The sequence below is a fragment of the Azolla caroliniana genome, unplaced genomic scaffold (genome assembly GCF_043228905.1).
Source record: "Azolla caroliniana isolate FFs.n. ecotype wild unplaced genomic scaffold, voAzoCaro1.0.p SCAF_6, whole genome shotgun sequence".
In the NCBI taxonomy this organism is placed as follows: domain Eukaryota; kingdom Viridiplantae; phylum Streptophyta; class Polypodiopsida; order Salviniales; family Salviniaceae; genus Azolla; species Azolla caroliniana.
Window position 1 is genome coordinate 5,439,860 of NW_028230441.1, and position 27,179 is coordinate 5,467,038.

General features: G+C 36.9%; 2 protein-coding genes across 3 annotated transcripts; one reads left to right on the top strand and one right to left on the bottom strand.

Annotated features, from left to right (window-relative positions):
- The first annotated feature begins 851 nt into the window (after positions 1-851).
- Positions 852-11,836, top strand: LOC147862782 (rRNA processing protein-like protein). Of its 2 annotated transcripts, none has more exons than XM_087321239.1 (16): positions 852-1,002; positions 1,104-1,176; positions 1,371-1,475; positions 1,579-1,745; positions 2,076-2,161; positions 2,524-2,596; positions 2,685-2,759; positions 3,988-4,098; positions 4,275-4,314; positions 4,409-4,499; positions 4,783-4,885; positions 5,447-5,542; positions 5,647-5,691; positions 10,147-10,240; positions 11,107-11,188; positions 11,272-11,836. In XM_087321239.1, exons 1-16 carry the CDS (start codon positions 901-903, stop codon positions 11,387-11,389), a joined length of 1,461 nt encoding a protein of 486 aa, XP_087177365.1. In that variant the 5' UTR covers positions 852-900; the 3' UTR covers positions 11,390-11,836. The 2 variants fall into 2 exon arrangements, with proteins under 2 accessions (XP_087177365.1, XP_087177364.1); XM_087321238.1 differs by having other exon boundaries at positions 1,371-1,464; positions 1,565-1,745.
- Positions 11,837-13,209: 1,373 nt separating this feature from the next.
- Positions 13,210-25,422, bottom strand: LOC147862783 (uncharacterized). Its single transcript, XM_087321240.1, has 2 exons — positions 25,267-25,422; positions 13,210-14,096 (listed from the first exon to the last, which is right to left on the bottom strand). The coding sequence occupies exons 1-2, from the start codon at positions 25,343-25,345 to the stop codon at positions 13,408-13,410; spliced, it is 768 nt and encodes a 255-aa protein (XP_087177366.1). The 5' UTR covers positions 25,346-25,422; the 3' UTR covers positions 13,210-13,407.
- Between the last annotated feature and the right edge of the window lie 1,757 nt (positions 25,423-27,179).

The following is a 27,179-nucleotide window of genomic DNA, read 5'->3' on the forward strand; positions in this document are numbered from 1 at the left end:
TGGCCTCCAAACTCAGGGTTTTGCTGTAACCCTAAATTTGTCTCCTAATTAATTAATTATTCGTGAATTAATTAATGTTTTAGTAAATTAATTCATTATTAATAAATTATTTAGTATTTTAATTCCTAAAACATAATATTGGCTAAAATTAAGAACCCTAATTAATTAATTATTAATGAATTAATTAATATTTTTAGTAAATTACTTTGTTAGTAGTGAATTAAATCCTTTTTTAGCAAATTAAATAGTTTTTATTATGTAAATTTAAAACGAATGGTTCTGTAATATTCTTGGGGTCATTTTGTCTTCTCGAATACACGAATACTAGGGATGGAGAATACCACAAATATCACGCATGGGCCAATCTATCTCTATCTATCTACATATGATGTTATTGCATCGTGGGTCAAGAGAGGGTAAATGAATGCATGGGCTTAACTATTGTGGTAAAAAGGGTATTGATGAAGTAAGAGTGGGGGTATTCTCACAATAATTATTATTAAGAGGCTCAAAGTGGGGGTATCGTGTGTAAATACTGAAAATCAGGTAAAAGGCTATTTTACGTAGGGTTTAGGCCCTACGGTCTTATGTATTCTCACAGTTATAATGGTTGGGTGGTAAAAAGGGTATTGATGAAAGTAAGAGTGGGGGTATTCTCACAATAATTATTATTGAGAGGCTCAAAGTGGGGGTATCGTGTGTAAATACTGAAAATAAGGTAAAAGGCTATTTTACGTAGGGTTTAGGCCCTAAGGTATTATGTATTCTCACAGTTATAATTGTTGGAGAGGGGTATCATTAGTAAATACTGAAAATCAGGTAAAATACTATTTTGCGCAGCATTAGACATCTCTCTCTCTCTCTCTCTGTCTCCCCACAAGTGTTTTTAGAGAGACAGACATGGTGGCCAAGCTTAGGAAGCATGGCGTTTCTTCTTCTTCGTCTTCGAAACAGAAGAAGGTTGCTTCTTTGAACTCTAAAGGAAGAAGAAAAGACGCAGAGGTATGCCTTCGGTTTCTCGTTTGATCCTACTTTCGTGTTGTTTTTTTACTATGTTATAACATCTTCTTTCTTCCTCCCATTTTTCTTCCCTGTTTCTGTAGGATGCTTACCCTTCGAAGAAGAAAAGGAAATCAAGTTCTTCACATGAATCTCTCAGAGCAGAACTTACTTCAGGTAAGCAAGATATATTTCGTAGCTTTGATTTGTTCACGAAAGAAAGAAATTTGTTCATGAAAGAAGGAAATTAGATAAGTATTGGTACAAATTCTTGTCAGATGCTGATAGATAAATAAGTAAATAATTAATGAGATGGAAGCAATATGTCAATGAAATGGCACAGAAATCCGTTATCTTCTTATATTTGACAGATGAGCGTGAAGCATTGGATTCAGAAGAAGAAGAAGCACATCTCTTTTTTGACAGAAGTGGTAGTGAAGACGATGATAAAGCTACAAACCTAGGGTATGGAAATCCTATTTTTTCTTCAATAAAATTGGTACAAAAAGTGAAATTATTATTATTATCTTGACTTCTATCAACAAGATCATTTATTTTTCTTAAGAAATGATGATGGACACCTTCGCATGAGGCCCGACATAATTCTAGAAGAGCCTGAATATGCTGGAATTAGAAGCAGCCGGAAACAAACTTTGGAAGAGGAAGATTTAGCAGACTCTGATGGCGACTTCAATTTACATCCCACAAATAATTGGAGTTCAGATGATAATTTTGAAGAACATCAGGTATATATAAAGTATTGGATTTTTTTAGGCTGAAATGATATCACCCTTTGGTTATTGAGCATTGACATTATATGGTTCTTGGACATTGATACTGTTTATTTTTATGATTTTGAACAGCGAAATTATATTATTTTTACATTGATTGAATATTAAAATTATATTATTTTCAGGTTCATTGAACATTGAAACTATATTATTCAGGTTTATTGAGCATTACAATTGCATTATTGTCAAGTTTAGGCTGATTGAATATTGATATTATATTATCTAAAATAAGTTTTACTGAATATTGAATTATAATGCTCGTACAATCTAACATGTTACTTTTAGAGTATTGGAGATACATATTATGCGGCTCAAAGTGAAGAGATGGAGGCTCTTGATAAGGAATACAAGGAGCTCGAAGCTCAAGACAAGTAATCTTGAATATCCTTAGCTATCAATAATATCCTTAAATTTACTTTTAAAGCATGGAGTGATGCACATTGAAACATTTAACAAACACAAGCTAGGTTTGACAAATCATGTACTCTCTCTCAAAGAATACACTATACATCAGTCATGAATTTCAGAAAGGCAAGCCCAGCATTGTAAATATTTATATATACATTTGCTATTAATAACTTGATCCAATCTTTATTTGTATGTGGTAAGACGTTCATATCTATGCTTGAAGACAATGATGTAAATGTGTATATTATCTTTGTGTAATTTTCCGTTCACAAAAATCATACATACTTGATCACAACATGGTGACTAAGAGCTTGCACATGTTCAGGGAAATCCTATCTGGTTTGAGAGGGCATAATAATGAAGAAATACTGAAAGGTCAAGCTGTCAGCCACCAAAAGGTTTGATTTCGAGAATGAATATGTTGGTGACTTGAATTATTATTATTTTCTTTCACTTGTTAAATTTGGGAAGCCATGCTTTTGGCAGGCACTCTGGGATAAAGCTCTAGAAATGCGAATTTTATTGCAAAAGCCATTTTCAAACTCCAATCGCTTGCCTCTGGTGATTATTACTTAACTTCATTTGATGTAACTCACTAAAATGGGTGGAAAATTTTGCAAGATTTGAATAAATGACAATCTATATAGAAATTTCACTATCAGATGATAGAATGGCAATAGTAGCTTTACAAATCTCGTTGACCAGTTTTGTTGCCTAAACCCAAACCCAATCTTGTAATATATGTACACTACAATTTTAATTGTATGTTCTTATTTAATCCTATTATAACCACACACTTCAATCCCTAGACATTAAAGATTGAAGGATGTAATAATAATAACAGATAAGGATCATTATCACTCCTGAAATGTGCTGAAACTTTTGTATATTTTATGTTATTCTTGCTTGTTTCCTAGTTTGATTATCCTTCCCTTTGTGAGTAATGCATTTGTTTCTTATTTGCTGCTTTAAAAGCGGATATGTATTATACCTTCAGTAACATATGTTTTATTAATTATGTATGGGAGAAATCGTTGATCAACAATGTGAAATAAGAATATGGCTTTGCTGGAAGATAATCCTGAGTAAGTCCTACAGGAAATACTTATTTGGAAAGATATCCAGAGTAAGTCTCCATAATGAGTTTTTCTACAGAAAGACCCATAAATTTTCCTCTCTCTCCATCCTATCCTTTTTCTGAAGATAACATGTTTGAAAACTCTTTGTATGTAGTATGTACACATTTAATTCTAACAGGGTCTTCCAGAATCTCCTTCTCTAAAGGGGTAGTATGATTTGATAGGATCCCACACATTAATTTTAAGAATCGTGTAACTCATTATCCATGCTATTGACCAGCAACTTTTCCAACAACCATGACATCAATGGAAAGAGGCCCATACTCCCACCTGAATCTATTGAAGATTCTTATTGGACTGACACAAACAGCCGGAGTGATACCTTGTGGGAGTGCCTAGTTATGGCAGATACTTAATCTGTGGAAAATTTCAAATCACCTTAATCCATGTAAAGGGGGGGAATTCATTCATAATTTGATTCTTGACTCTGGAAGATTTTAATTGTCTCCTAATATATTTTTCCCCTTCTGGCCTCAACTTCCAATTCTCATGTTTGATCATGGAATGGTTGCATTCATTTGCTTGTATCGTATAATCTGAAGTCACGTGTGTACTTCTTCTAAACAGAATGATAGAAAAGCCTTTTTTTTAAAGACATTAAATTTGTCTTCAGCATTTCTGAAGACATGGTTGAAATTTAATTTTATCAGGGTGAGATAAGATCATCTATTTGTGAATCTAATATGGATGTGAGTGGTGCTTATGCAAAACTTACTGCATCGAGCATTGCAACTTTGTGTTGTCTTACGGAGGCTTTAGAGGTATTTTCTAATTATTTTAATCCTAAATTCTTTAATTTTTTCTGTGCAGATGCTCATATTGTGCAGAGGTATTCTTTTAATATTTTAGTCCAGAATTCTATAACTCGTTTTGTGCAAATATTTGTATTTTTAAAGTAAATGCGTGACCAATATGTTTAATTAAATTTGATATGCAGACTTTGTCAGGACAAAATGCTTCTATAGATCAAGCAGCTGGTATGAGTCCAGATGAGTATGCATAATGTTAAATCTTACATTGACCAATCAAAGACTAAGCAATACTGCATTCTGTTGCCATCAAATAATTTAGGTGCACACAAAGTAAGAGAGGAGATTCTTATTAAAGAATCTTCTGATGACATTGATGATATCTGGCAGAAAATGTCTGCTTTATACTCAAGGTATCAATATTTTACATTTAATATGTAGGAGGCTCTACGTGTATTATCTTCATTTTGCTATAAAGAAGAGGAAAATTACCACAAAACTTCTACTGTATTTGTACTTCTTTAGTGAAGAATAGATGGAGGATCAAGACATTATTTGTTTAAGAAATCTGTGTCCTCAATATTTTCCATAGCCTTCACAGCAACAACTGCTTGATGTGAATAGGAAAGATGTATATTTGCTCCATAATCCTGAAGACCCTTGGAATAAAATTTAAGCTTTGGCAATTTTATGCAGGTTTGTGCCATTCCGGAATAGCTCAGTGGACAGATGGCAGAGGAAAACTCAACTATCATCAGGAGCTGCAGCATCAAAAACAAAATTGAAAGCTTTCAATCAGGTCCGTGCAATGTTATGCAGACATATTTTTTATCTTTCACATAATCAAGTCAATGCAATATAATCATAATACATATATTAAGTAGGCTTAAACTGTAATGTTGATGGATTTAAGTCGAAGTATGGTATAAGCAGTCAATAGTTGAGTAAAAATTTAGCTACATTTTGAAGTAGGTGAGTATGTATATGGCATATTCTAGGATCTTCTTTGTCAGTTTCAAAAGAAGGAAATAAAATGCAATTATGAAGTATTGCTTAAAGAAAAATGTGGAAACTCTTCTTTACTATTCTCTGAAGTTATAAAACTTTAGAGAATAGTGAAGGCTCACTTATGTACAATAATGTTAAACGAGCATGTTATTTTGGGGCTTGTAATTTTGATGTTCCAATAGGTTCTGAATGTTTGTTGCCACAAATTTATTGTTAAAAGATATTTGATTTGGAGCTCAGAATTTATTTTGTACTTTCCTTCTATAATGGCTCGTAGAATTTGTCACATTATTTCTTGCTGTATATATCTGCTCATGTTTGAGTTGTGATAGAATTGAATTTTGTATTGCAGAGTATTTCACAGCAAGTTGAAACCCACATGCGGGACTTCTCACGTATGCTTCAAAGAATGTGGCTGAATCCATCGTCGGTGGATATTATTGGAACAGTAAGTTACTGAAATGAGCTTAATGAGCATGAATGTTTTTTTATCACAATTGTTCTTGCTTTTCTCTTGTTTTTGGATATTAAATAACCAAATATGACACACAGCATGCAACTGATGATCAGCCTGGCATATCCCAGGAAGGCAGCAAGGTACTTTGATTCTATATAAAATGTATTTTACATTAGAGGTTTTAATACATTTGTGTATATGAATGTGTACATGTGTGTGCTCTTTGTCACAGAGTACTATGAGCTATTCTTGATGACTTAAGCTTTTGATAGTTTATCACTAATTCCCTTAGCCTTGGAGGAAGAAAGGTTGATCAAAATACATTTCATTAAATGATTTCTTTGGGGAGAGCTGTAAAACTAGAATGACCATGGCCCAAATTACCTTGTTGAATTTTTAAAAGCTCACATATTTAGAAAACATTTAAATCTTTTAGATTTTCTTTGCAATTTAGACTTTAGCATCATAATAATGATTCATACTGGCCACAACTTGCAGGAGAGTAACCTTGATATTTTGTGGTCATCAAGGTATCACGGTCCATCTCTTAAATGGAATGAAAATATTGACATGGATATATATTTATTAGTTTCAATATAATTTTGATGGTAGAAGATGATCATTTGATTCCTGGGTTTATAGCATTTCAACTCAGATTGTAATTATTTATTTGCCCAATTTCTTATTCCTAATGTTTTCACATTCAATCGATACGTCCATTCCAATTCATCGGACTTGGTGGCTAGGTGTGTCACCTCAAGTTTTTCCCTTATTATCTTGTCACTTTCTTTCATTCTCTCTCATTCTTCTTCACCTTATATGGAGGGAAATTACTAATTAGAAGCTCATATCTCATATATAGCCTACAAGTTGGGTTTATTTTTGTAACATTAACAACCATATGGTGATTGAGACATTTAATTAATGACTTATCTTCTTTCACACTAAAGCTAGCAAAAGTGAAGGTTAATTCTAAGTATCTAAAGCCTCGCTATCAATAACCAGTTTTGTGATGGGCTAGGCATTGTTAATGAATATATCCAACCAAGTGATGAAAGAGAGATGATGTGATGGCATGGTTAGATCCAAAACACTGAGGGAGTGGGCTGATGTGTGAGGAGAGAGAAAGTAGAAAAACTGTGCAGAAAAATGGAGAGGAAACCCTAGCTACTAAAAGTCCCTATCTCATTATGAGAGGTTTGGGACCAATTATTATTGATAAGTAACTTTTAGGTCATTATGGCATGTTCACACACTACCAATTACCCTAGTTGCTAAAATTCCCTATCTCATTAGGAAAGTAGAAAAACTGTGCAGAAAAATGGGGACGCAAAAAGTCTCTATCTCTTTATGAGAGGTTTGGGACCAATTATTATTGATATGTAACTTTTAGGTCAGTTTGTCATGTTCACACACGGCCAATTACCAAAAGTTATAAAAATAATGTAAATGCCTAAAATCGCTCAAATTGGGGCCTAAGATATAGTAAACGTATGTCTAGAAAGCTCTCTTCGAGAGCTTTCACATGGAAGGGTCAAAATATATTAAAACAGGAGTCTTTGGTGCCATTATCCCCCAAAGAGATTGTCTCAATGACACATTATGTGTACATCATAGGCTTCATGTCCATGCTATCACCAGGTGATTGTTGTGCATTCTCAAGGTAGAATCGATTTTGAGAGCAAATATTGGATAGTTTTTGTCAATTAATTGAAGTGTTGTCCTCTATTTTAGGATGCATGGAATCTAAATTTTATAATATTCAACAACTACCTCCTCATCTATTTATTATTTCAAATTGAAAGTGGCACTTCAGTGAATATTGGAAGACTGGTCCATAAAACGGGTTGGACCGAAAACAAACAGAGGAAAAAGGCCAATGCAACCCATCCCCTCAATTGCTCATGTTTATATTTAAAGCCATATGGACATTTCTGAAAATATGGTTTGGGGAAAAAAGCAAACAAATCTGCATCACCAAACAAAGAGGGTTCAAACCAATGATAAAAATACGTTTTTGGCTCCTTCACTTACATCCCAATGAATTTTCTTGGTAATTATTTGCAAGAAAAACTGTTGAGGAATCGGAATGTGGGATAATGAACATGGTTACCCACAGTCTTTCTGTCAAATTAGGAGAAAAACAAAATGTTTTAAAGGCTTCAAACCTTGGTTAATCTACACCTCCGTTAATGTTTTTGGAATTCTGAACCAGAATTTGCCATTGATTGATAACACTCTCAAAAATATTATCAAAGTTGGTGAACTCTCGCTTGTGGAATTCCAGAGAAGCCAATTGTAGGTGTCCTTGGGACAAGCTTTCCTCTCCACCTCTAAAAAGCACTTAAGAAACTCAAAACCAACTTAAACCTTATAATCATTGATGCGGGATAAGATTCTGGGTCCCATCTTGCTTGATCACAACTAACACATATGAAAAGGAAACAACTCAGAGATAAAGTTGTCTACAATCTCCTTTGAAGAACATCACAACGAAATGGAGTACAATTACAAATGTAGGACCTTTTCTCTAGAGATGAGATTTGCGTCATCTTTTAAAAGTGATATAAGTATAGATTATGCACTCTATATTTTCTCCCCAAGGTCCACAAAGTAGAAAACAACTCGGAGATAAAGTTGTCTACAATCTCCTTCGAAGAACATCACAACCAGTGGAGTACATTTATTAGAAATGCAGGACCTTTTTTCTAGAGATGAGATTTGCTTCATCCTTCAAAAGTGATATAAGTATAGAGTATGCACTCTATATTTTCTCCCTAAGCTCCACAAAGTACCTGTGGTTGGGAGGCACATATGTTCTTGGAATGGCATCATTTTTTAGAACACTTCCATTTGGCTCCACCATAAGTTGGATCCCGCCAAAATAGTTGGATTTGCTCTCTTTGTTAAGAGACCTCGAGGAACTACGGCTACCTACCTCCCCACATTTGAAGGTGTCATGTATATATTTCTCAAGGTCTATGATTCTTCAAATGTGGGGATGCTCGAGTACTCTTAACAAAGAGAGAAAATCCCAAGGTGTTGTTTTTGTTGTTCAAAGATGGGATTTAGCTTATAGTGGAGCTAAATGGAGGGATGCACAAAGATGAAGCCATTATATGAATACATGGGTCTTCTGACCAAAGATGCTTTGTGTAGCTTGGGGAGAATTTCACGAGTGGTCACTGACCTTGGTAATATTTTTGAGAGGTTTATGAATCAATTGCCGATTCCATTTCGGATTTAGGATAATAAAGCGATTTGTTTGGGCCTTCAAAAATATAAGTGGAGATGTAGCTATCTAAGGAAGCTGTGATGATAATCCTTCAAGAGTTTTTATTTTGAGTGATGTTACCTCCCCTCTGGAGGAACACACTCTCGGTTACTACTTCCGAGTAACCGGATCAAGGTAATTGTGGTAGGAAGGAGGGAAGGGACTTTGGGTCATCCTGTCGACTGTGTACTTAGTCGGATACGGGAGTTAGGGGGGTAACTCTACCCCAAGGGTTCCTGGATAACTCTCCGTGGATACCCAATCTCGTTTGATTAGCACGACCCTCAGAGATGCAGACCGATTTTAGAGCTTCGCAAGGAGCGCAGGAATAGATATCCCGTCGAATCGGCCACAACCAATTACGGGTATACAACTACACAGTACACGATCTCAACACACCTTATGACACAAATAGAACACACAGCGTTCCCCCACAAGAAGACAAATATATTAATGATGCACTCTCATACAAATACCGATCGACTTTCGGTACAGAAGTGCTCACGTCTCTTTCTATTACTCGTCTAAATCTGCCCTCCCCCTTTTCTCTCATTCATACCGTTCTTATATAAGATCCCATGCTTCCTATTTCAGGGGAGTATGGTTAGTTACAATCGTTTCAACATTAATTAATTGGCGTTATATTAAAACCATGTTCAACTCTTGGCCGGCTCCCTTTGTGCTTGGCTTCCTGTCTCCTTTCACACCTTCGGCCGCCCTGTCCGGCCAACAAGGGATTTTGGATGGGCGAATCAAATTCAGTCCTAAGGCCAAACATTTCTTTCATGATATGGTAAGGAATGAGAAGAAAGATTGTGGATAGCCATGTTAGTTATCTGACGTTCTAATTCCTCGAGGGTTTCCTTGAAAATCAATAGAGAGAATATTCCTTTGGATTTTAGAAAGGGGGCCAGAAGAGGGTTCTTACCATAATTTGGTTTTTCGGTGTCGTGGAGTTATTTTTTTCCCCAAACCATACTTTCAGAAATGTCGGTTTGGTTTGAAAGGTGAAGCATAATCAGTTGAGGGAATACGTTACGATATCCATATGTCCTTCGTTTGTTTTTTTGGCCTAGCCCATTTTTTGGACTAGGCTTCGGGTATTCTTGATTAGGCACCTTTTCCCTTGTGCAAATTTTTGTTGTCTGAAGGTCTTAAATCTAATGTTGACATTTAATTTCTTATTAATATTTCATTAAGTAATTGCCATTTGTTTTGATTGTGGATTTGTCTGAGGGAGGTCTTGAATCTAATGTAGAGATTTAATTTCTTATTAATATTTCGTTTAGTATTTGCCCTTTGTTTTGATTGTGGATTTCAGGACATCGAAGGAGATCCTGAGCTAATAGATGACACTGAATTCTATCAGGAGCTTCTACGTGAATTTCTAGAATCATCAGATCCAGCTTCTATTGGTTTGTACATTTTGCATGTGTGCTCTAGGCTGATTGAGGTTACATTTCAATTTGGTGGATTCCCTGTTGAAAGAGTTTCTTAATAATTGGATAGTGTGAATATTATATGGTATTCAATCTATTCCTGCCAAGGTGAATCATACACATTGGATAAGATGAAAGGACATGATTGTCAAGGATATTGGAATAAATATTGCAGAAATGAGAATTCCATGTAAGGAGAGAGCATTGACGCACGGAGCTTAGTAAACAGTAGATAGATAGGTTGACGAAGGATGGTAATTGATAAAAAAGAAGTCACTCAACCAACAAACATATTTAAGCTAAGGAAACTACCCCGAACATTTGTCCTAAAGTCTAAAGAAATCTAATGGTGAACTTTGTTTCAGCAGAAACTAATTTATTACAGTAAATGTTTTCTTCGTACCATTCATAAACCTTGCACCCTTGTGCAACCATTCATAAACCTGTTGTGATCAGCAATGATTTGTTAGCCCCGAAAAACTTTACCCAGGCTTACCAATCATAGTTGACCAGAGCAGTATATGAAAAGGATATACTAGCCTTCATAAATCTTGTCTTTCTGTTATACTACGCTTCATCTTACTCCTGTTTTTGTACAGTCCATTGAGCATTCCTGTTACAAGCAGTCATATTATGATAATTTCTCATCTTGTATTGTACATTATTTACCTGATAATATAGAGCTGGTGCATAGTTGGAGAGCTTTTTTGACAAGATGATAGGAAATCCATGGTTGGAACTTGCTAGCTTGGGGTTGAAACTATTGTTAGTTGTTTTGTTTCCTTGGAAATGTGCTCGTTGTGAACTTACGATTCAGTGACCTTGGAGTAAATTCTGTACAGGAGAACTGTATGCAGTTAAAAGATTGCATTCAAAACGAAGGAAAATTGTTGATCGTCGTGCTTCCAAAGGCCGTAAGATAAGGTAAAAATGTCATATTTTTCATTGCATAATTACTCCAGAAAATTGAAATTCCCTGCTTCATGCATCACTATATTTCATTTCAGGTACAATGTGCATGATAAAATTGTTAACTTCATGGCGCCTTTACCTACAAATATACCACCACTGGCAGAAAAGCTATTTGCCAGTGGCCTATTTCAAGCACAAGTAAATCGTGCTTAAACGCCCATGGTTGAACGTCAAATTTTTGAATGGCATGTAAAGCTTATGAATGGTTTTCATTAAGCTTTGAAAAGAGCTTTTATCAGCTTTTCCTAGAATAAAATGGAGAGGCAAGGAAAACAAAAAAGCATTTGTAGTAGTATCATTGGAAACCCCTGAAGATACTGACATCACAATACTACATGTAGTGGGAGTTCCAGCGAACTACTTTTGTCACCATTGTTTCACAAAAAATACCAGTACTATATCAGACAACATATTGGATCTGTTTTTAATCTAGTAGAGAGAAAAGTGAGCGCAATTTTGCACCGAGTCAAGATCTTAGCTCAAATACAACAGAATGAATATGAGGAGAAGAAAATCCTTATTTCATCGCGATTCATGTAATAATATGTTTTAATCATTTTCTCTCTTCTTTATCTTTTATATCTTACTATTTTCTGCCAATGTCTTGATCCAGAACTTCTTGAACGTGTGTACTTGCAACAATTTTACTCTGCTGATGTATAAAGACCTGATATGAAGTTGTTCTTCTTTGCTAATATAGGATTTTTATACTCTCGAGGTCATGAATTTGATAAGGCACACATTGCCTGATACATCTAACATATCAGGCTCTGTGCTAATAGTAGAGCTAGAAGCCGTCTCACTGATGAGGGTTACTTGACTAAGCTACGTTGTTTTTATCAATTGATGATATTCTTCTCTTCATTATTTTTCTAGATTTCCTATTGTCATGTTGATTTTTGGGGGCATGTTCATGTCATTGGTTCTTTCTATGCTTTTGTTGATCTTGAGATTGCTTATTTTTATTATGTTCATATTTCCATTTTGCTTAATGTGGCTCGCATGTAATGTTTATATTATAGCATAATAAACTCCTAATTTGTGACAGCATTATCCAAAGATTATTGTTTTACAGGAACATTTTCCCCCCATTGAATGAAATGAGTGTGATTACATTCTCTTCAATAAGTGGGAACAACATTCTGTGGGGATATTGAAATGGGTATAGATTATTTTGGAGTTATATATACAGCTTTTAATTCCTCGCACTATATCATCATATGCTTTCTTGTTGATGGCGTCCAACAACAATACAATCAACGCTAGCATTGAAACTTCATTTGTTTCATAGCTGCACAATGGCTGTTCACCAACCTAGATGGGATAGATTTGATTTCAATTTATTTCATCACTGTTCACATTGACATCCAAATGCAAAGACAGGACAATATGCATAAATAAGGAAGGACCAGTCACATTGGTTGAGTAAAGAAGAAAATTCCAATCAATATAATACTGCCTACCAAGGTCATTGCTTATAGTCCATCTCCATCACAATGGAAAGGCACATAATCTTTGCCCTTACTAGTTTTCTCTTGGTCGTATTAATTTGTAGACAGGACTGCATGAGTAGTTTTGTGAATAAAGAAGAAAATTCCAATTACTATTTTACACTCTATCATGGTCACTGCTTATAGTTCATCTCCTTCAGAATTGATAGAGGCTGATAATATTTGCCCTCACTTATTTTCAATGAGACCAAAACACCACCACCATAGGCATTGAAAGCAGCATGTTTTCAATGAGACCATGTTTAAAGAACAATTCCCTCATTGACAGGCTTTGTGCATGATTCTCATTTGCTGCATTACACAATCTGATATGATATAACCACAAATCCCATCGCATAATAGTCACATAATGAATATCACTACAAAACATATAATCTCCGCTTACATTCATGGTAGACAAATTACAAAGCTTTCTCTTCATGCTATAAGCCCCACTAAAAACAAACAGAATCAAGCAAGAAATGCTATAAAATCAGAACTATTTTATTCACGTTAGAAAAAAGTAGGTATCCAAAACCGTTTCATACATGGCATGAATCAGACTGTTTAGACATCACCTCATTTATATGGTACATGAGTGTGACATAGTATTGTTATGACGAAACTCGTTGAATACACATTTTTTATCGTGGTAACCAGTCACTCGCCTGTAATGAGAAACTAGTAGAAGAATCTGAGGCAAGAGAGTGAATGGGCAGTTAGGGTTAAAGACAAAACAAACCCAATTCCTGACCCGCGATGGAAGAAAGCTCCCACCATCCTGCTGACTTGCCGAGAAAGAAAAAGTATTCCCTGAAGCCGATGCTCTTCAAATTTGGTGTAGAGAGCAATTGGCTTGATTGTTTGATTGATCTGATAAGCTAAACCCAGAATTACAACACTTGACATGCATACCTCTGTAGCAATGGCATGGTTCATTGGTGTTTCTAAGACAAGAAACATAGTTCCCCCCCAGAATGCATGGATAAATCCCAAGGCAAATAAGGCTCTTGAGCATTTCTTCATGTTTGTCATCATCTCTTGTTGAGCTTCTTTCAGCTCCTTGGTAATTGTTAATATGTCATGGTCTACTCCTAAAAGCATCCTTTTTTCGCTGGTTTTTGTATCATTGGTAGCCATAGTTGTGATTTTCTCACAGATCATTACATCATTTTCAAGATCTTTCACCTTGGCTGAATTTGAATATGCCATTGCAAAGTTGTTCTTCAAATAGGAGCAATGAGACATACGATTAGAGACATTCCTCTGACCAGCTGCAAAACCTTGAATTGACCCACGGCAACATGAAAAACACCTATACGGATTGAACTCATGATTGGCACTGGTTTCTGGAACAATTTTGTCCAACCCTAAAAAAACAAGTTATTAGTTTTCAACATCACGTCATGAACAAAATCCTACCTAAAAGGGATATTAGTTTAGATCTCAGACTATGTGAACAATATCCCTGCATAATAGAAAATATATCTCTTTTGATTATGGAATTCATTATGGTATCCGATGCTTAGGAATGTTGATGCATTGGGATCCTTTACAACGAGCAATGGATGTAGGAACTAGGGAAGAAAAGATTACACGAATGTTTTGTTCTCCCACACATCCCCCTGGTTATTACACACCTATTTTTCAAAGGAGCCATTCATTAAGGAAGAAATTTGTATTACTGAAATTATTTATGAAACTACATTAAGTGTCACAAACTTTACAAATGGAAATCACATAAAATATAGGGAGCAATGCATTTAAAAACGGAGTTACATAAGAGCCTTAGAGGTATATATCGCTAAACCTAACATCTCGGAACTTATCAATATGATCACATGCATAAACTGACCAATCCATGTATTTACTGAGACAGATATATATGCATCAGCGGCAGTAACCTAACCATCATCTATGTCTTAGGTTATTTGTGCTTTAATGCAAGTCAGTCTCAGAAATGACTTTATGAGGTTTACGTCAGACCATTGTGGCAGTAATATTTCAATTGCTACACTTATAATGTGTATCCTACGAAAGCTTTGGTATGAACATAGTTAGAATAGTGTGAACCTAGTTAGGTGACTATTGGGTTTCCAGCTACCTGTAGATATTGGTTATATAAACCATTCTACCTGTAGCTTTAAAATCACAAGCTCGTTTTCCTAATCTACTGATTTTTCCTTGTCTCCTAAGTGATTTTGCTGGGTGAGAGTGAGTCTAAGATCCCTGCATTTTCTACAATTAGTATGAGGGCAAGTTTACATTACATAGTTTATCTATCCTATTCTTCCTAATAGGCACACAAAGATCTTTCTCTCTATCTCTTTCTTTCTAACAAGACATCAACCCTCTCTTTCTAACAAGACAAAGATCTTTCTACAGCGACGAAAAGTTTGAGCAGCAGAAAACTGCAGCAGAGGCTAATTTTCTCTATTTTCACATTTAAAGAAAGTAGATTTCAAGCTGATTCTTTGACTAGTTGCAACCAAAAACTTTGGTTCTGGAGATGCAACCAAAATTTCTGCAGCAGTCTCAAACCTGAACTGCACAGAACTGCAGCAACCAGTTTTCAGCACAGCGCAATAACTCTTCTCTATTTCTTTCAGCCCATTGCTTATTCGTTAATATTGTATTGCTTTAGTACATTTTGGTGAACAAAACTATTGCAACATCTGATCTATATTTCTTGCTGTAAATTTTTTGCAATGGCTGAGCAAACTAATATTTTTGGCAATTTTACTTTACATCGAAGACAAGTTGGATGGTACTAACTATCCTATGTGGGCATACATGATGAGACATGTATTGGTTGTAAGGAAGCTATGGGACATTGTCATCAGATCTGATGAATGTCCAACTTCAAGTTCTTCTCCAAACTCTCCCTCCGCTTCAAGCTCCATTCCTCAACAACCCACTTCTTCACACAACTCAAGGGGTTGGTAAGGGTGCTCGAGCCCATCCTCTCATTGCATTGTCAGTTAAATGTCACATTGTTCCACATATCCAATCTTGCACCACCTCCAAAAGTGCTTCGGATGTGTTAAAGAACCTATAGGAATGAAGCAAGAGTTATTATGCTCAAATGGCGCCTTGAAGAGACAAAGATTAAAGACTTCATGGAACATCTACTCAACATTGATGAAGTGATTTCAGACAAGCATCTAGTTTCTAATGTTCTTGTTGCTCTTCCGGATTCATATCAAGCCACTCTTAGTGTTACCACCTCTACTCGTAAAAACGAAGAAGCAAACATTGCTCAACATGAGTGGGCATTCTACATATGATGCCTCAAAGGATGACACATGTTTATCAGTGAGTGAGTCTAAGGATGTTTGGTATTTTGATAGTAGTGCTTTTAAGTAAATGACCTCTTCCAAAAATTTCTTTGTCACACTTGAAGATGCTTGTCCTTAGGCAGACACAATTACTTGTGCCAATAATGCTTCTTAAATTCTCAAAGGCATTGGTCAAGTTCCTATTAGAGCCGTCAATGGGGATGTAGTCAACCTGAACAATGTTCTCTATTTCCATGCATAAAGAAAAACCTTCTTTTAGTTTCCGCCATTGCTATATATGGATATCCTCTACATTTTCTCTACAACAAATGCACAATACATGATCGTACAACGGGCAATATCATTGTCATAACAGATAGCTTAAAACCTTTACAAGCTTGACACATCACAAATTTGATGACCAAAATGCATTAGTGGTGGATGCCCAAACACAAAGCACTTCCAGACTATGGCATGCTCAGTTCGACCAATTAAATTTCAGCAGCCTTGCACGGCTTATTATACATGATATGGTATGCAATCTTCCTTTTGTTCATATACTATCTAAATTTCTAATTATGTTGAGGGATGTATTTGCACAGATTTTCATTTCCAAAAGATGCAAATGTTTTGGCCATACACAAGCTTCAACTTGTAGATAGTGATGGATGTGGCCCAATAAGAACCCCAGCTCATGCTTCAAAGAATTCTTACACCTTATTGAAAATCTCAGCGGTCATAAACTCATTACTCTTCTCACCAATAGAGGGGTGACTGCATGTCTCAAGAGTTTCAATGTTTTCTTGAAGGATAGAGGCATTATCCATCAATGCACCACTCCATACATACCGCAACAAAATGCTATGACTGAGAGAAAGAATAGATCTGTCATGGAGATATCAAGATGCATGCTCGATGGTAAGAAATTACCTCACAAGTTTTGGTTGGAAGTTGTAATAAGTGCAACCTATGTTTTCAATAGATGCCCCAAAAAGAATTTAAAAGTATTAATCCATATGATGGCTTGGAATGGTCACACGCCAAATGTTGGTCACATGAGAATATTTGGAAGCTTGGGTTATGCATTTGTGCCACCACAGCAGCAACATAAGCCTCAATACAAAACATCAAAGTGCATTTTCGTTGGCTACAGCAAAGAAAGCAAAGGTTATCGGTTGTTTCAGTCCCTATCGGTAAGATCATCATCAACGGGGATGTGATTTTTGCTGAAAATGCAGCTCAGCACTTGTGAATTGCTCCAAAGAGCCAATTCTTGATCCACCAAATGCATTTGATGCTTTGTTACCATTGCTCCAAAATGTTGCGTTTGAAGTTGGCAATTAACCCAACCTCATGGAAGTAAAATGCAGGTTTTGCATCTGCAACATCATGCTCCATATAGAGATGTATACCAGCCAAACAATGCTCAATTTGATTTCTTGGAACAACCCAATGTGGTTGAAAATGAGCAACTAAACATTGCCGATAATAACGTTGATTTAAAGGTCATTGATCAACATGATGTTGACATGGAATTGGAATAAGAACGAGCATCTTCTAAGCAAGCAAAAACCGTTCCTAAATGGCTGATTTGTAGAAAATGCAAGGATCTTAGACTAACTCTCACACAGCTAGATCACTGAGAAGACTTAAGGAAATATCAATAGATTAGAAAAAACGAGCACTTATTACAAAGATGTAGAATGGTTTATATAACCAATATCTACAGGTAGGTGGAAACCCAACGGTCACTTTATTAGGTTCACACTATTATAACTATGTTCACACCGAAGTTTTCTTAGGATACACATTAAGTGTAACAAACCCCCCTAAAGTGAATGGTGTGGACTTGAATGTGGTCATTATCCAGGTGTTGGAAGAATGCCCAATTCCATACGTAAATATTCAAACTTTTCTCTTGATAGAGCCTTGGTGAAAATGTCTGCAACATTTTCATGAGTTGGTACATAGACCAAGTTTATTTCTTTAGCATGGAATTGCTCCCTCACATAATGATAGTGCACCTCTAAGTGTTTTGTACGTGCATGGAAGACGGGATTTCTTGCAATAGCCAAAGCACTTTGACTATTTGTAAATATACAAGTAGGAGATGGTTGCTCACATAATGATAGTGCACCTCAATGTGTTTTGTACATGCATGTAAGACGGGATTTCTTGCAATAGCCAAAGCACTTTGACTATATGTAAATATACAAGTAGGGGATGGTTGCTCAAGTGACAAATTGAACAATAATCTCCTGATCCAAACACACTCTACTGTAGCGCTGAATGGTGCTCTATATTCAGCTTCAAAACTTGATGTTCCCACTATCGGTTGCTTCTTGCCGAGCCAGGAAACACAAGAATTGCCAATCATGAGACAATTGCCACTATGTGAGACACGAGTGTCGTAGCAGCCAGCCCAATCACTATCAATGAAGGCTATTAAAGTAGATGAATTTCCTTCTCCATAGAAGAGGCTGAAATCCATAGTGCCGATGCCAATGCTTTGTTCCGGGCTGTGCATAAATCTGCTTAATTGTGAAACAACATATTGAATGTCAGTTCACGTGCTGCACAAAAATATCAAATAAGCTACAGCTTGCTGGTATAAGAGTACATCCATTGGTTCTCCTTTGTGCAGGTATGAGAATTTGAATCCTGCTTCTATAGGAGTGGAGATTGACTTGCAGTCTTCAAACCTGAATCATTGTAGGAGCTTCTCGATGTACTTTCATTGACTGAGAAAAATGCCCCCCTCAACAGTAATAAATTGAATGTTGAGGTAGTAATGGAGATGACCAAGATCTGTAAGTTCAAATGTCTTACTAAGATCAGCTTTGAAATTTGCAATTTCTTGCTCATCAGGTCCTGTGATTAGCAAATCATCAACAAAAAGCCAACAATTAGTAATTTTTCTCCATCCTTTCGGACATAGAGAGTGCTTTCAGTTGGGCTGTTTACAAAACTGATTTGAAAAAGATGAGCATGGATCTTTGCATTCCATGCTCGAGGTGCTTGTTTCAAGCCGTACAAAGCTTTAAGTAACCCAGCAAACTTTAGTTTTTGCACCTTTAATGACAAAACCTAGAGGTTGAGCTACATAAACTGCTTCTTCTAAATCTCCATTTAAGAAGGGGGTTTTAATGTCAAATTGGTGAACCTTCCATCCCTTAATTGCTGTTGCAGCAACTGTAGCTCGAATTATAGTTATCTTTGAAGTGGGGGCGAAGGTTTCTTCATAGTCTATCCCCTCTTTTTGGGAACTGTCTTTTACAACAAGTCTTGCTTTAAAACGATCAATGCTTCCATCCGCATTACACTTGACTTTGTAAATCCATTTGGTGGCAATTGCTTTTCTACCTTTAGGTAGATCACATAACGCCCAAGTTCTGATTTCATGGCTTCTAACCCAATGGTCATGGCTAATGCATCCTTAAGAGAGAGTGGTTCCTCATCACAAATTTCCGCGATAAGAGCATGATGCACATAATGCAGTTCAGCTTGCTGATTAGTTGACCGGGTTTTACCCTGAAGAGGAAACTTGAGTTTGTTGTTTATAAGGGTGTTAATCAGCCATTTAGGAACTATTCTTGCTTACTGAGAAGAGGCTTGTTCTTCCTCCAATTCCATGTCAAGATCATGTGGGTTAATGACCTGTAAATCAACATTATTATCAACAATGTTTGGTTGCTCATTTTCAACCACATTGGATTGTTGCAAGAGATCAATTTGAGCATTGCTTGGCTGCTCTACATCTCTGTTTGGAGCATGTTGTTGCTGATGCAAAACCTGCACATTACCTCCATGAGGTTGGGTTAGTCGATCACCTTCCAAACACAATGTTTGGAGCAATGGTAACAAAGTATCAAATGCATCTGGTTGATCAAGAATTGGGTCTTTGGAGCAATCCACAAGTGGTTGAGTTGCATTTTCAGCAAATATCACATCCCACCTAATGATGATCTTACCAGTAGTGGGCTGAAACAACCGATGACCTTTGCTTTCTTTGTTGTAGCCAACAAAGATGCATTTTGTTGCTTTGTCTTGAAGCTTATGGCGTTGTTGTGGTGGCACAAATACATAAGCCAACCTTCCAAATATTCTCATGTGTCCAACATTTGGCTTATGACCAGTCCAAGCCTCATATGGAGTGATAGTTGTTATTGCTTTTGTGGGGCATCTATTTAAAACATAGTTTGCACACATTACAGCTTCCAACCAAAACTTATGAGGTAGCTTCTTACCATTGAGCATCTTGTCATCTCCATGAGAGATCTATTCTTTCTCTCAGCCAAACTATTTTGTTGTGTGTATGGAGTGGTGCATTGATCGATAATACCTCTATCCTTCAAGAAAGTATTGAACTCTTGAGACATGTACGCACCCCACCCCCTCTATCGATGCAAAGAGTAATGAGTTTGTGACCGCTAAGATTTTCAGCAAGGTGTAAGAATTCTTTGAAGCATGAAAAGACATTGGATTTCTCCTTCAAAAGATATACCCAAGTGTGCCAGGTAGCATCATCAATGAATGTAAGAAAATAAAGATAACCTCCAATTGATGGTGTTCTCATTGGTTCTCATACATCACTATGTACAAGTTGAAGCTTGTGTGTTGCCAAAACATTTGCATCTTTTGGAAATGAAAACCTGTGTATTTTTCCTAGAATACAACCCTCAGAAACATGATTAGATGGTACATGAATGGAAGGAAAATTGCATACCATATCATGTTTGCTAAGTCATGCAAGGCTGCTGAAATTTAAATGGCCGAACCGAGCATGCCATAGTTCAGAATTGCTTTGTGTTTGGGCATCCACCACTAACGCATTTTGCTCATCAAATTTCTGATATATGTCACGCTTGTAAAGGTTGTTGAACAAACTACCTGTTATGACAATGATATTGCCCTTTGTACGATCATGTATTGTGCATTTGTCATAGAGAAAATGGACAGGGTATCCATGCATAGCAATGGCAAAAACAAAAAAAAGTTTTTTTTTTTATGCCAAGGACATAGAGAACATTGTTCAAGGTGACTATGTCCCCATTCACAGCTGTAATATGAACTTGACCAATGCCTGTTATGATGTAAGAAGCATTATTGGCACAAGTAATGGTGCCCGCCTTATGACAAGCATCTCCAAGTGTGACAAAGAGATTTTTGCAAGAAGTTATGTGTTTAGAAGCACCGATATCAAAATACCAAGCATCCTTACAGTCACTTACCAATAAACATACATCATCCTTTGAGGGATCATACATTATATGTATCGAGAATGCCCACTTATGTTGAGCAATGTGTGTTTCTACCTTCGTACCAGTAGAGGTGGTAACATTAAGACCAAACTATTTTTTCTTCTCTTCACTAGGTTTCCTTTTCGACATTCGCTAATGTCATGGCCTAGTTTACGACAATAATTGCATCATTTCTTCTTCTTCTTCTCATCATAGAAAGTCGAGGCATTATTGCCTTTAGAAGGAAGGTTATTTTGTTTTCGTCCTTGTTGGCCTTTGAACTTGGAAGAGGTAACAAAAGCTTGATCACCACTATTAAGAACATCCCAATTTGCTCAAGATTGAGTTTCTTATAAGAGAAGGGAGATTAGCTCATCAAAGCTAAAGCTCACTTTACCTCTTTTAAGAAGCCTTACTGTTGTGGCGAAGCCTTGATATGAATCTGGAAGCGTGGCAAGAACTTTAGAAACTAGCTGCTTGTCTTAAATCGCTTCATCAATGTTGAGTAGTTGTTCCTTGAAGTTCTTGATTTTTGTTAAGAATGCATCCATGGATTCACCTTCTTGCATCCTTGTTTCTTCAAGTTTCCGCTTAAGCATAGCAACTCTTGCTTCATTCCTTTGAGCATACAAGTTCTTTAACACATCCCAAGCACTTTTTGAGGTCGTGCAAGATCGGATATGTGGAACAATGTGACATTTGATCAATAACACGATGAGAGCATGGCTTGAGCATCATTACCATCCCACTTAAGTTGTGAAGTGGATTGTTGAGTGGAGCTTGACGCATTGTTTGCGTCAGTTGTTCCTAAAGGGGAGGGAGAGTTTGGAGAAGAACTTGAAGTTGGACGTTCTTCGGATCCAGAGTTGCTTTGCTACCAGTACAACTCTCATCATGTACGCCCACATAGGATAGTTAGTACCATCCAACTTATCTTCAGCATTAAGCATACCAAAAATATTAGTTTGCTCAGCCATTTCAAAAGCAAGAAATATGGATGAGATATTGCAGTCTTGGTGATTATATTCACCAAAATGTACTAAAGCAATATAATATTGAAGAAAAAGATGAGAGATAAGAGTTACTTTGCTGTGATGAGAACTTATTTTGTTGTGGTAAAGACTGGTTGCTGCAATTGCTATGCAATCAAGGTTTGAGACTGCTACAAAACTTGTTTTGACTGTACCTCCAAAACCAAAAATCCGATTTGGGTGTGCAAGTATTCAAAAGAATCAGCTCGTAATCTACTTTTTGAAAATGTGAAAATAGGGAAAGATCGCCTCTGCTGCAGTTTTCTGTTGTTTGAACTTTCGTTGTTGTAGATGTACAGAATAGGTTAACCTAAACCAACTCTGATACCATATGTAGAAAATGCAGGGATCTTAGACTAACTCTCACACAACGAGATCACTTAGAAGACTTAAGGAAATATCAATAGATTAGAAAAAAACGAGCATTTATTACAATAGAATGGTTTATATAACCAGTATCTACAGGTAGGTGGAAACCCAACGGTCACTTTATTAGGTTCACACTATTATAACCATGTTCACACCAAAGCTTTCATAGGATACACATTAAGTGTAACATGATTAACACCCTTATGAACAGCAAACTCACAATTCCTCTTCAAAGTAAAACCCGGCCAGCCAATCAGCAAGTTGAACCACATTATGGGCATCATGCTCTTATTACTGAAATTTGTGATGAGGAGCCACTCTCTCTTGAGGATGCATTGGCACATGACCATTAGGTTGAAGCCATGAAAGCAGAACTTGAGTCCATCTATAAGAACAACAATTGGGAGTTATGTGATCTACTAAAGGTAGAAAGCAAATGCCACCAAGTGGATTTACAAAGTGAAGCGTAATGTGGACGGTAGCCTTGATTGTTTTAAAGCAAGACTTGTAGCAAATGGTTGTTCCCAAAAAGAGGGGATAGACTATGAACAAACATTCGCCCCCACTTCAAGGATGGCTGCAATCAGAGCTATGGTTACTACAGCCGCAAATAAAGGGTGGAAGTTTCCCCACTTGGACATTAAAACCACCTTCTTAAATGGAGATTTAGAAGAAGTGGTTTATGTAACTCAACTTCCCAGTTTTGTCATTAAAGGTGTGTAGAAAATAAAGTTTGCAGGATATTTAAAGCTTTGTATGGCTTGAAGAAATCACCTCCAGAGTGGAATGCAAAGATCCATGCTCATCTTCTTTGTGGACAGCTGAATGGAAAGCACCTTCTATGTCCGAAAGGATGGAGAAAAATCATTCATTGTTGTGCTTTATGTTGATGATTTGCTAGACCTAATGAGCAAGAAATTGCAGATTTTCAAGGGTAATCTTAGTAGGACAATTGAACTTATAGATCTTGGTCATCTCCATTATTAACTCAACATCAATTCATTACCGGTGAGGGGGGCATTTTCTTGAGTCAATGAAAGTACATCGAGAAGTTGCTACAACTATTCAGGTTTGAAGAGTCCAAGCCAATCTCCACTCCTGTAGAAGTACGTTTCAGATTCTCATATTAAGACAAAGGAGAATGAACAAATGCACTCTTATACCAGCAAGATGTAGGTTGTTTGATATTTTTGTGCAGCACATGACCTAACATTCAAATGTAGTTTCACAATTAATCCGGTCTATGTACAACTCTGGAACAAAGCATTGGCAAGCAACCAAGCGGGTTTTCCGTTACATCAAAGGCACTATGGACTTCAGCCTCTTCAATGGAGAAGGCAATTCATCTACTTTAACAGCCTTCACTGATAGTGATTGGGCTGGCTGGTATGGCACTCATGTCTCACACAGTAGCAATTGTTTCATGATCGGCAATTCTTGTGTTTCTAGGGTCAACAAAAAGCAGGCAACGTGGCAACATCAAGTTGTTGTGGAGCCAAATATAGAGCAACATTCAACGCTACAATAGAGTGTGTTTGGCTCAGGAAATTATTGTTTGATTTGTCCCTTGAGCAACCATCTCATACTTGTATATTTACAAATAGTCAAAGTGTCTTGACTATTGCAAGGAATCCCATCTTCCATGCATGTACAAAACACATCGAGGTGCATTATCATTATGTGAGGGAGAGATAACCTTTGTCTATATACCAATTCATCAAAATGTTGCAGAGATTTTTACAAAGACTCTATCCAGAGAAAAGTTTGAATATTTTTTCAAGGAATTGAACAAGTCTTCCAACATCTGGACAATAACAACATTCAAGTTCACACCTTTCACTTCAGGGGGGTTTGTTTACACTTAATTTGTATCCTACGAAAGCCTTGGTGTGAACATAGTTAGAATAGTGTGAAATTGTTAAGTAATTGTTGGATTTCCATTATAAACCATTCCTAATCTACTGATTTATCCCCAAGTCTTTATGTTAACTTGCTGTATGAGAGTGAGTCTAAGATCCCTGCATTTTCTATACCAATACATTGAGTAAATATACAAGCAAGCAGATGATGCATAGCCACATATATAGACACACACATATGCGTACATGCAACGGAAACAATTACCGCCTATTTGTTGACAAAATGGCTATTTTCAAGGATCTTGAATATCTTTGGTTATTTTCCTGATCAAGGTTTGTTCAATTCTACAATGAAATAAGGAATAACGTATACTAGTTGTCAAGAAAAAGGAAGCTATTAGAAATTATAAAATAGTAACCCACGTGTCTGCACTTTTAGGATTCCATAACATATGAATTCAAAGAAGCAGATATATTTTGTATCAATCTTTATGATGTTCACCATTCATACAGACATATTCATATTTCCATACATGCATATTCACAAAAATAATACGAAAAAACATAACGTAGATGTGTTCATACACGCATACATATGTACACACAAGCATAAACCAAATTCCATAAGTATACATAAAACGATAAGAAATGCGTAAAGAGAACAAGCAGATAATGTAAATATACAGAAAGGTAGATAATGAGTTCTTCGATGTTGAATTTGGTTCTAAGACGAGAAGTACACAGAATGCAGATGCGAACTTACCTGGTTCATTTGATGCAGAAAAATGGGGGCACAGCGGAAGAAGAGGCCTCTTGCGGAAGAGACCGAAAGCTCTGATCATGGTTTGAAACTGGAATTCTCTAGGCTGGGAGAGGAACCATGGACTTCTTCAAGTTCCCCCCCTGGTCTGCTGTTCTTTCTCTCATTCCACAGAAGTAGTATGTCTTCTGCTTTCACTACTGCTCTGCTCTGCCCTGCTCATTGCCAAATGGCTGCTTTTTCTTTCACACTGTCTGAAACCATATGGTTTGCCGGCCCTCGGGGCTTACCGCCCGCCCACTCGCATCGTCTAATTAACACCCAAAAACTGTAGTTTGCGAGGAAGTAGGGTGATAATAAGAAAACACAATCAATCTGTGTACATACATGACTATCAAGGACAATAGCATCATATTAGACATGATGATTACATGTCAATTGGTGTTGTTACATTGGTGAGTGATTGATTTACCTTTAAGTATGTAGGTTGCTTGATCAAACTTATGGTATGTATGGATGCGTAGGACGTCTTATTATAGGAGCATCTTTGACCCTTGCTTCACAAACATGGTCTTTCTCACAATAGGGAGTGGTAAGGATGTTTTTGTTGATTGCGTGCATACTCACTATTTCAGACATGTAAAAAAGGTAATCCAAGAAAGAATGCAAGGACAAGAGATCGTAGATCAGAGACACCCTTGACCTGGGCCTATTATAAGTGTTAGATTATGTGATGTCCTTTACTAGAGGAGAGAAGCAAACCTCGGAAATGACGGCATCCTGCAAGGAGCAAACTCGATGTAGAATATCAAAGAGGGAAGATGCACACAGTGAGAACAGGAAGGGTCGTGTAAATCAAAGTTGGGACAATACGGAGATGATAAAAGAAGCACAGGTCCTTGTTGCAATGGAAAACGGGCATGCACAAAAACAAAAGGATAGAGGTTATGTATGTATGCTATGTATGTGTACTGAGTAGCCGCCCACCCGAAATGTATGTCCCCCCAGGGGCGTAAGAGGGCAGATAATGATCTCCGGCCTAGTTGGCACGACCACGACACGATACATACATATGTATATGCATGGACTGTATATACATACATACATACATATATGTGTGTGTATACGTATGTACTATGTATATACATTATACATAAATATGTATATGTATACGCATGTACTATGTATATATACATTATACATATGTATATGTACGTATATATATATATATATATATATGTATATATATGTATGTATTTCGTAAAAGAAGGAAGGATGGGAAACAGAAAGGAAAAAAAAACGATGAAGCAATTCTGTTGTTGGGTGGGGTGAGAGGGAGGCCAAGAGAAGAAGAAACAAAACACAGAGACACGCAGAAACAGAGCAACCGCTTCCGATTTCTTCCCCATCTCTTCATCGCCCTTTCGTTCGCCATCACCATCGCCATCGCCATCGCCATCGCCTGCTTCTTCCCCTACACCTTCCGCTTCCCGGCGTTTCTCAAAACTACATACCCATTCGCTCCCCCATTTCCTGATGCATACATACATATATCACACCTGTTTTTTGGCCTCCCCTCAGCCTCGCCTGCTTCGGGAAAAGAACTCCTAGAAATGGATTGTTCTGAGGGCGGCGGTGTTTAGATGCCTTCGACCAGACAGATACGCCTGCACGACATGGAGAAATGAATAACCGAAAACAGACCGCGTTTCCCCCGAGCGAATTAACACTAGCTATGGCGATCCTGATAGAAAATGCAAACCACCCTCTCCTCCACTCTCCAGAAATCGAGCCCCTTGCATTCCGTAGACCATTGTGGCGAATTCTTGTCTGTCCATTCTCTGCAGAATAGCAAAACTTTCTCTATCCCTCATTTATATATTTGCGCGAATTTGAGCGAGAGTTGACTACGATTG